General features: G+C 41.1%; 2 protein-coding genes across 3 annotated transcripts; one reads left to right on the top strand and one right to left on the bottom strand.

Moving 5' to 3' along the window:
- The first annotated feature begins 2,081 nt into the window (after window positions 1-2,081).
- Window positions 2,082-4,610, top strand: LOC147284747 (uncharacterized). 2 transcript variants are annotated; one of them, XM_086243513.1, is made up of 5 exons: window positions 2,082-2,557; window positions 2,873-3,065; window positions 3,891-3,964; window positions 4,038-4,151; window positions 4,294-4,610. In XM_086243513.1, the coding sequence occupies exons 1-5, from the start codon at window positions 2,125-2,127 to the stop codon at window positions 4,347-4,349; spliced, it is 870 nt and encodes a 289-aa protein (XP_086099639.1). In that variant the 5' UTR covers window positions 2,082-2,124; the 3' UTR covers window positions 4,350-4,610. The 2 variants fall into 2 exon arrangements, with proteins under 2 accessions (XP_086099639.1, XP_086099641.1); XM_086243515.1 differs by having other exon boundaries at window positions 2,093-2,557; window positions 4,053-4,151.
- Window positions 4,611-5,882: 1,272 nt separating this feature from the next.
- On the bottom strand, window positions 5,883-10,289 carry LOC147284746 (S-adenosyl-L-methionine-dependent methyltransferases superfamily protein). Its single transcript, XM_086245725.1, has 9 exons — window positions 9,096-10,289; window positions 8,616-8,972; window positions 8,381-8,530; window positions 7,895-8,165; window positions 7,631-7,741; window positions 7,222-7,396; window positions 6,833-7,108; window positions 6,498-6,692; window positions 5,883-6,378 (listed from the first exon to the last, which is right to left on the bottom strand). The coding sequence occupies exons 1-9, from the start codon at window positions 10,173-10,175 to the stop codon at window positions 6,156-6,158; spliced, it is 2,838 nt and encodes a 945-aa protein (XP_086101851.1). The 5' UTR covers window positions 10,176-10,289; the 3' UTR covers window positions 5,883-6,155.
- Window positions 10,290-10,787: the final 498 nt, after the last annotated feature.

Raw genomic sequence — 10,787 nt, 5'->3', positions numbered from 1 at the left:
GACTCTGATCTTAAGGGGCAATGTTTAAACATGACACTTAGTCCATTATGGGTAGGACTTGTCAAGCTATCCCTTATAAATAGAGCTAGTCCCTGCTCTTATACGCACTGCAGAAAACTGAGCCCCATAGATTCAGTTGCATCAAGGTGTAGAGAGAGTAGAAGACTATTTCCTGTGTTCTTTGTTCCAGATGGTTTCCTCAACTCCAGATTAGTCATGTTTACTAGTTTATGATTCTATGTGTTCTTATACATGTACGTCTATGGAATGTATTCACTGTGATATATATTGTTTACATTATGATCATATAAATATTCTTCCTCTACGATGTTATTCATCACATGCATATATATGCATTAACAAACATACATTTGTGTTTTGGATTCATATTCATATGAATGGTATGAACTATGAAGACTCGTAGTTTCATCAGTCTCTTTTCCAAAGTAAAAGAACATTAAAAGGTGGTTCCTTAATTGGTGAGTGCTTAAGCGCTCGGTAAGAATTTTGTTCTAAAAGTTAAGTATTGAGGCGGATAGATTATGGGTTAAGTTTCTTTCTCATTTTGGCATTCTAGGTAAAATACTCTTATTATAATTAGATCCATAAAAATCCCCATTATAAGTAGCGTTTGAACTGTTGGTTAATGTATGGTTTGTGTATCACAATTTGGTGCGTATCAACCTACAAGAATCAATAGCAGTGCTAGGCATCCCAACTTTTATTTCCAAACTTACATAGTATTCATATATTGGACACTAAAAAAAAAAAAAAAAACTTTGTTCAATAAAGCAATGACATATAAGCAAGGGTTTAAATTTCGATTTTAGGGAGGACCGAAACGCATAATCGTCAATTTTTCGTGATAATTTCACCGAAATTATCGTAATCCTCGAAATTTCGCCAAAATTTTCGGCGGGTGAGATCGAGGGAGAAAGAGAGGGCGGCGGCAGGGGGCAGGCATGAGGGAGATGAGGGAGAAAGAGATAGAGGGAGGAAGAGATAAGGGGTTGGAAGGATTTGATTTTTGGTGGGTTTCGGCAGCAGAGGGGAGATGAAGGAGAAAGAGATGAGGGTGAGGGTGAAGGTGGGCTGGTGATGGAGATGTAGAGAGAGAAAGATAGAGGAATAAGAGTGAGAGAGTGAGAGAGAGAGAGAGAGAGAGAGAGAAGCAAAGGCAGCCACGAGGAGAAGCACAAGCAGCCACAGGAGAAGAAGAAATGAGAAGAAAGAGAGGAAGGAAAGAAAAAATAAATAAATAAATAAAAGGTTTTCTTTTGATTGGGGTTTGGGGCTTTTGGACAATTGGAAAGAAAAAAAATGGTTTGGAGTTTCGTTTGGCTGTTTTGGGGTTTCGTTGAGTTGTTTTTAAACCCTAAACTAGTAAACTCTAATACATTTTTATATAAAAAATAATTTAAAATACCCTAAAAGGCCTAAACCCTAATATCCTATACGATATCTTAAACAATATAGATAATAGATTATAAAGTATATAGGTTTTGGTGTATAGATTATAGAGTATAAAGAATATATTAATTTCATTTATTCATTATACTAATTTTATTTAACAGTATTTGCCTTCAACGCACATTATATTCATCTTATATCACATAAAACTTATTATATAATTTGGTTTCTTCAATGTTTTTTATCAATATAGTAGATAATATGTTAAATAAACATATGGTAAAGTTTCATTCAAAATTTCCATATTTTGATAACAATTTTTATCGTTTCTGTTTAATTTCTGTCGAAATTTAAAAATCTTCGAAATTTCCATTGAATGAAAATTTCTTCAAAATTCAAAATTTTATTCCTTGCATATAAGGTGAAAAATAAAAGTTGAGACTCTTGTCATTTTCCCTCAGAAGGACGAAAAAGATAACAAATAGATATGAATCAAATTGTGATTTATGGAACATTTATTGGAAATTTTGAAATTGGGGTGTGAAGAGCAACTTGGTAGGTGCCAAATAGAATTACTAAGAAATTGTTTATACTTCCAAGTCCAACCAATGAGATACTGCCACGTGAAACATAATAACCAACATAGACGACGCGCCTTTATTACCACATCATGGTGGCCCTTGGGGGTTACTGGAGAGAGGTTAGGAGCCGTGTATGGACACGGCCGCCCACCGTCATTGTCTACGTGAGATCACACCGTACACTTCAGCGCTACCCAATCATAACAACCCACCAAAACAAAAACCAGAGAATGTCAATGTCCGGACCCGCACGGGCTTGGCCATGAGAGGAGGAGCTCTAGCCTTCAAACTAGTACTCCCTTCAAATACAGTAACCACCAACCCAGCTCGACGACTCTTCTGCGCTCGCACCCACAACAGCTTCATGGCCGATGCACCAGCCAAGCCTCAACCCATTCAAGCAGCAAAGAAAAAAGAAGAAGCGGAGTCCGTCAAGGAACTGCCTCCGCCGCCGCCGCCGCCGCCGGAGAAGCCGGAGCCAGGTGATTGTTGCGGTAGCGGTTGCGTCAGATGCGTGTGGGATGTGTATTACGATGAGCTCGAGGAATATAACAAGCTCTACAAAAGTGATTCCAACTCCAATTCCTGAAAATTTAATTTAATTTGATTTCTTTGTGTTCGAATTGGCTTGAATTTGATGCTGTAGATCTGTGTTTCTTGGAATTGATTATAATAGATTTGTTTGGCTGTCAATGTTTTCACGATGAATCTGTTGATCAGAAAATTTCTGTTTTTTTTCGAGGAAATTACAAATTACAAATAAAAAAGTTGGGATTTTTTATTGTTGGGCCGATAAGAATAATTAATGGGCCTGGCCCACGGATTCTGACAATACCCGCGAGCGTCAACGGGCATATAACGAGAGAATGTGGCACTGACAGCACGATCGTGGTGGTGTCGCGAAATGAAGATGCGTAGGTTTGAGCTGCGTGGTGTTGTCATCGCGGCGGCGGCGGCGGCGACTCTGCTTTTGTTGGGAGGCGGCGTCGTGGAAGCTTCGAGTTCACCTTCGGCGTTCGTACAGAACATCATCTACTCCAACAAGATTGCTATCTTCTCCAAATCCTATTGTCCGTACGTCGTCTCTCTATCTCTTGCTTGGTTCTTCATTTTTGCTGTAAATTTGAGGTCTTGGGTTGTCTTTGGAAATTCATGAAGTAATCGAACTGGAATTTCAGAATTATGATGAGTCCCTCAATTTGATAATATGAGAATGAGAAATGTCTACCCTTTTCATCCTGAGGAAAATATACGCTTCAAATTTCCTTCGAACCTTGAAATTCAAGCTTTGGAATTGGTTTTAAGTTTTGTTCCCTGAATACTATAGCAGCAAAAGTTATTAACCAAGAGATGAGTAATAAGCATGATACTGACACACAAGTTGATTCAATTGCTAATCAAAATAAAACATGATGTTTTTCTTCAAAAATATTATATATTTCTGTATTTCGATAACTTAAACATCTAGCTGACAGAACTTGGCCAAATGCTCACCCATAGCTTACCAGATGACAATTCAGTGAACAAATCACCACCACAAAATTTCAATTAATCATGTATGAAAAGGAAGTACCCAAATAGATAATGGCTTCTCTAATACATTTCATTCCAAATGCTTAGACGATCTAATAAATTAACTTTAGGAATTGCTTGTCATCCGTTAAAACAAATATGAACTGTTGATGCATCTCACCTACACTTCTATGCATCTTAGAACACTACCATGTGTGTGCATGCATATATATGTAATATCATGCCTTTGATTGATTTTATATAGCTCATAGTGGCATATACTAATGGTTCATACGTTTAAGGTTAGATGTTTAGAAAAAAAAACTGTGTGTGCATGTGTGTGAAATTAAGCGATAAATGAGGAATTGTGTGTTGTTTTGCTGCTAGGTATTGCTTGCGTGCCAAGCGCATATTCAGTGATTTACAGGAGCAACCTTTTGTTGTCGAACTCGATCTTCGAGGTATGAAATAGTGTGGTTGTTTTAATCAGCTGTTTTTCCATAATGTGAAAAAGGTTTTGAATTGGCTCTGAAGAATGTACGTGTTTAGATGATGGGGGCCAAATTCAGAATGTTCTTCTAGATATGGTAGGCCGAGCCAGTGTCCCACAAATATTTGTGAATGGCAAGCACATTGGCGGCTCTGATGGTTAGCTCTCGTCTCCATCTCCATGCGTGTGTGTGTCTGTGCTTTTAAATTTGTTTTTCCAACTCTCTTTTCCTTGTGATCAGTTATTCATCTGCCACTGTTTCATTCATTTACTTTTTAACTTGTGACTTTTGCAATTCAGATCTCAAAGCTGCAGTTCTGAGTGGTCAACTTCAGAAACTTCTTAGCATAAGTTGAGGAGATATTGGAAATTAAGAAAGACAACCATCTGATATGAAGCTGCATCTGGGGATTAAAGAATTATTTCTCTGACTTTAAGTAGCTATAACTCATGGTGAGATTATAGCATGGTATCTCAATGATATAACTGCGAATAATTATCAATGTATGAATTAGCTTGACCTCATGGATTTTGTGGTTTATGAAAGAAGATTTAAATGTGTAGTTTTAGACAATCTTTTGAGTCATCCCAGATTTGTTGAAGCTGCACACATCTCATTAACTTGTCTACTTCTTGACTCTGAGATTCAAATCAGTTTTTGATAGTTATTGCTTCCTTTTAGTAGCTTAAAGCATGTGGTCACATTAGCGTAAAGTAAAGGAATCCTATGCATATCGTGAAAATATTCTTCAATGATCTTAAAATCTTGATCAGGACGTCATACAGGATGATCTGTCTTATGTTTCACATGGCTTAATAGCACAGAAAATGGTAGTTTAATATGGTGATGCCATTGTTCCAAAATAAGAATAAAATGATGACACTCACTTAAATGAAACATTCTCACTTGTCAAAGAAGACGAATTTGTTCCATTTCAGGTATGATATGATAGGATGTGTATATCTCAAGGGATCTATTGCCACCGAAATTGAGGTGATTCCTTTTATTTTGAGAATCATGTTACATGTAATAACCCGACATACAAATATCACAAAGTGATTAGCTATTTTAGAAGGGGGGGGCTATTCCCACCAGCCAAAAATGCTGAGTTCACCACCCCATTAATTTTTTACCCTTTTTTGCCCATTTTGCCCCTACATAAAAAAAAAAAAAACCTCACCCTCCAATTTTGGCCGGCCACCCTCTCCGCCGCCTGCGCGACCCACCCAGCCCTCCCCGCCGCCGGCGCGACCCACTCCTCCCCTTCGCCGGTCGACCCCGCCCCTCCCCATCGCCGGCGCGACCCACCCAGCCCTCCCAGCCGCCCGATCTCCCTTCTCTCTCTCTCTTCCCTCTCTCTGCCATCTTCTCTCTCTCCCCTCTGTCTGCCTCCCTCCCTCCCTCACCGGACCACCATGGGTGGCCGGCGCGACCCCATAGACCTCCAGATCGGGGGTGGGGGATGGGTGCGACGGGGGCTGGGGCTGGGGCTGGGGGGTGCGACGGGGGCTGGGCTTGGGGTGAGGGGGTGCGGGCGGGCTGGGGATGGGTGCGACGGGGGGGCTGGGCTTGGGTGAGGGGGTGCGGGCGGGCTGGGGATGGGTGCGACGGCGGCGGGGCTTGAGGTGAGGGGGTGCGGGCTGGTTGGGTAGGGGTGGGCTGGCTGGGGGCGGGCTGGGGAGGGGAGGGGATCGGTGGGGGAGTGGTGGCTGGGTGGGGGAGGAGGCGAGGAGGGCAAAATGGGCAAAAATGGGCAAAAAATTAGGGGGGTGGTCAACTCAGCAAAATGGGGTGGTCTGAATAGCCCCCCCCATTTTAGAAACCTGTGCTTTCTGGTCTCCACACACTTCGATATTCTGCAATCCAGGACAAGCTTGAAGCACTGGATTAAAAAACTGGCCATGGTGTTGATGAGACCAATATACAAATGATACTGAAAATGTAATGAATATGCTTCTTGCATGTAAGTTTTGAATGATTACATATATCTATGAACAACGTGAACAAATTACATCGATCTTGTTCAGTCGTGTAGCTAACTAATATTGCATCCAACATAACCACAAATCCACAATGCTAGTAATTTGTTGAAACCTCACCAGTTCCGGCCTACAAAAAATTTGATGAGCACCATACATGAGGAGCCAAATGCTCTGTTCTGTTAATGTTCAGAAGAATCTGCAAATGTAGTTGGCCTCCAATTGCCTTTCTGTGCACTAAGCATCCCTTCTTGGTTTTTAGAGAAGGTTAAATGAACCTCCCAATGCAGGGACTTCAACAAGTTCTCTACCTCCCCAATTGCACTGGACTCATCACGGACTATCAACTTACCTCCCGGTCTGACAATTCTATCGACCTCTGCCAGTACCGGAGCAAGTCTGCACCTGTGGAAACCAGACAGCAACAACTGGATCACCATGTATTTTTAAGGGTACGAATCATGCAGCAGTGAGAAAGTTGACAAAAATGAAATGAATAGCAATAACATTGTAACAATTTATACCTCTTTTTCAGCTTTGAAAAGAGATGATCTGCATGGAGAAGGTCATAGGTTCTGGGATAGGTGCTGAAGGATTCACACCAGTCATGGTAAATTCCAAAAAGACCACGTTCGAAGATTATTGGGAGTGTATCTGGAGAATCTATATTCACCACATTCATAACCCACACTTGAAGGTCCTTGAGAGCTGCTGCAAACCTGCACCCATATAGCATGATATAAGCACAACTTGAATTCAAATGTTGATATATGCTATATATATATAATTGAGGATAATTAAGAACAATATAAGATGGATGATGATGATGATATTGAATTAGTATTCGTATTAGTAGTACCCTCCATAAACAGCTCTCATGTCCATAACATTTCTGACATTTTTAGACCAATTGATGCCCAAATTTTTCATGTAAGTGTTATTGATAACACGTTTCCAGTGTTCATAATCAGCTGCAAAATCTTCGGGTGCAGGCTTTCCATAGATACCCATCTGGGAGCTGTTTAACCAGTAAGGAGGAGTGTGCAGTCGAGCAGGCCAATTCTCAGGCCATGTCGTCCCTCTCTCCGATTTCTCAACTGGTACCCTGTGCATGCATGCCTGCAAAGGTACGTACCTGCACAAAATAAAATATATAATTTTAGAAATTAAAGTAGAGTTCATTAAGTTAATTATTACTATCAAGTTAATTAAGTGATGTGTGAATGAGAAAGTTAATTTATTAAGTACCACGCAGCATTGGGGTCGTCATCGTTTTCGCACATAGGAGGCCGCTTGTGTTTTCTTTTCTCATAGCATTCATTTGATGTGGGCTTGCGGTAGATGGCTGCCGCAACTAAATTTACTTTATCGTTCTTGATGGCAACAAGCTCCCAGCACATTGACATCGTCAGTGCAGACATTGCTACAAAATTCAATTCAATTCACAAACCACGTCTATACATGTCAGTCTGCTCATCATGAATTAATGCGTAATTATTATACAATATGACAACATATATAGGATGTGAATTAATGCGTAATTATCATACAATATGACAACATATATAGGATGTCTTGTACTGTCAGACTATTTAGTAAGAGAAGATATATTTTCGTATGTGGTAAGTAAACAATTTGGTCTATATCATAATCTTACCCTTCCAAATTTCTTTATCTTCTTCAAGCTTCCGGTAAACCGGAGTGGCTGACCACACAAAGTAACCCCCAGGCCGTAAAACACGATTCAACTCCAAAAGAAGCATACCACCTGAAAATTAGAACATAATGTAATGAAGAAATTGCATGCTTTACAATTAATTAATTAATGTCATAATGAGGCTGTGTATATATGTATGATATATAAAGCTAGACTTATAAGCTAAAGTTATAAGAGAGATATATATATATATATATACATGACCTTCGTTGTGCCAAGGCACTCTGCAACGCGCACAATGGACGATATCAAAGACCCTGCTTGGAAAGGGCAGCCTCTGAGTACCCATGACTGCAGATATGGCGGGTATGCCTCTTTCAAGGGCAAACTGAACTTGAGCCTCGTGTTCATCCTTTGGTGCAAAAGACATTGTCAGAACATCTCTGTCAAACAGAAAACCCCCAAAGCTCGCAACCCCACACCCCACGTCCAGTATCACCCGACTGTGCTTTCCCCATGCGAGGTCTGCTACTGCCTGCACCAACCAACAACGTACAGTATCATTCATCTATCCATTTTCTTTTTGCCAAATTACCTTCAATTTAGTTTTATTCTTTCATTTCATCAATTGGACGAACCAAGTAACATGTGACGTGCACAAGTTCCATTAATTTATTAAAAATAATTAAACTAAAATAATTTATTAACATTCAAATTTCAATCAATCGAGCAAAGATGAGATATGCTTACGTTTTGAAGGAAATCAATGTACACGAAGGCGCCATGTATGAACTGCGTCCCACCACCAGGAAAGGTCAAGAATTCACCGGTCACCTTGACCCAGTTTTGGTGACCCTTCACCTCCGCCAGCAACGTGTGCGGTACGTTATGATACCATATCTGCCAGACCACAATAAACAAAGTTACACCCGCACATCAAGCCGTTGAAATTCAATCAACGAATCTTACACCAAACTCTACGCACCTTGGCTCTGCTGTTGGGCCACTCGATGGACGTCTTGTACCCCTCAGGAAGTGGGACCACGCAAGTGGGCCCCTCCTGGGGGCAATGCCGCTCGCGGTGCTCGAAGTGTTTGGTTGAATGCAACTGTTTCAGAGCCTTTTCATTATCCAAACAGGGTATGTAGTCAGCACCGGCCGTGACGTTGCAGAGCTGCCACGTGTACCCGTAGATGTTACCCTGGCCGTCCGATTCGTTGCGCCTCTCCTTCTCGTTCTCGGACTGGGCCGCCTGAGTGGCCCACGACTTCTTGGACTCCTTGGACTCCTTGGGAATGCCCGAGCTGTCCCCCCCACCCAGTAAGGAATCGCCCGAGTTGGACTCGGCTGCGGCCTTGCCCTTCTTGTGCTTAGAGTGAGAGTCTTGGTCTGGGTTTTGCTTTTGATGATCATCAGGTGCCTTGCTTTGTAGGGACGTTTCCACGTGTGTCTCGTCTGGGAATGCTTGCTGCTGTGTTTGTTGGTTTTGCTGGGGATCAGAACTTTGCTGCTTTTGCTCATTTGGATGTTGTGGTTGTTCTGGTTGTTGTTTCAGTCGCTGTTGTTGATCATCCTCTGATATCACAGTTTGAGATTCGTTTTGTTGTTCCTCCGCCTGTCCACCAGCATTTACAGATTCTTGGGCGTCTACACGGCTCAAAACTTTCGGCTCTTCTTCTTGTTGTGCTTGTTGTTCATTTGTTGATGAGCCTCCTCCTGAAACTTGATCCTTCTTCGAATCCTGTGACGAATTTTCATTGCTTTCAACTACTGGTTGCTGATCATGTTGTTGTTGTTGTTGATCTCCATCCGATTGTTTGTCCTGATCAAAAGTGCTTTGATCAGAATTATTATTATTATTATTATTTGTGTCTTGCTGATGTTGAGATGACTTGTTCTCAGTTTGCTGACTTTGATCCTGATCAGATGTTGTTTCATCAGAAGTACCCTTCTGGCTGCTGAGGGTTTGTTGATCATCAGATTGTTGGACGTTTCGATCCGTCGATGAGCCGCTGCTATCCTCAGATAATTGCTTCTGGTTCATTTCTTTCTCCTTCTGTTCCTCCTCCTTAGATTCTTTCCCACCTAATAAACTTTCTACTTGTTCTTGTTCTTGTTGTTTATAGCCACCGCCACCACTGCCGCCGCCGCCGCCTGTAAATTCTTGTTCTGATGACTTGCCGCTGATATTGTCGTTATTAGATTTGTTGGGTTGAGATCCATCATCAGATTTGATGGCATCGTCTGGCAAATCACCAGGATTGTCTTCAAAGGCCTTTGGGTTATGATCATTATTATTATTGTTGCTGTCGCTGCTGCTGTCGTCGCTACTTTTGGCGGTGACTTGGGATTGTGCCAGCTCATCGGTGGAGCTACCGCTTTTGGCGGTTCTAGTGGTGGCTTGTGGTGAAACTCCTGAGTTGTTGTAGTTGAGCATCCATACGCCCAAAACACACAATGCTATGAACACCATTATCGAAACAGTTGATCCGTAAGAGCTTGAAGTTGAACGCTTGTTGTTGCGCATCTTATTACCCATCGCCATTCTCAATCTCTATCTCTGTGAGATAGGAGAAAAGAAACAGAGAGATTAGGGTTTGATCAGTTGTATTAGTTAAGTTTGTGGGAAAATTAAAGTTCTAAGTCATGTGTACGTGATTAATTGTTTGGGGGATGTTTGTGTGTGTTTGTGTGTATTAGCTGAGTTTGTGGAGGAAGATGCAAGGGATTTAATTGGCAGATCGAGAGACAGAGAGAGACGCATTCCAAGTTGGAATGTCTCAAGATCCAAAGGAGTCGGAGAAGGGAATTTGTTATGAAACAAATTAAAATTGGTTTTTTGCAGACTACTGTACCATATATTGCATGCATGCATATACGTAGAAAGAAAGACGAACATCAATTTAATTTCTCACACGTAATAATTAAGCTAGCTCCATGCAAGCAATGAATTATATATGCAGTCCACAATGAATACAATTCTTAATGAGGGTGGTGGGCTTAGAAAAACTGGAAGTTGGACTTTAATAATTGGTTTGAGTTTATATTATGAAGTTGGGCCTTGGGTACGTAGCCCGTAGGAGGTGAAAACAGTGTTTTTTATTTTATAAAAGATAAAAAGTAAAAAGTTTTTAAGTATACTGTATACTGTTTGGAG

This window comes from Dryas octopetala, chromosome 5 (genome assembly GCF_963921425.1).
Source record: "Dryas octopetala chromosome 5, drDryOcto1.1, whole genome shotgun sequence".
NCBI classification, from domain to species: Eukaryota; Viridiplantae; Streptophyta; class Magnoliopsida; order Rosales; family Rosaceae; genus Dryas; species Dryas octopetala.
This window is presented reverse-complemented; position numbering and strand designations above follow the sequence as displayed.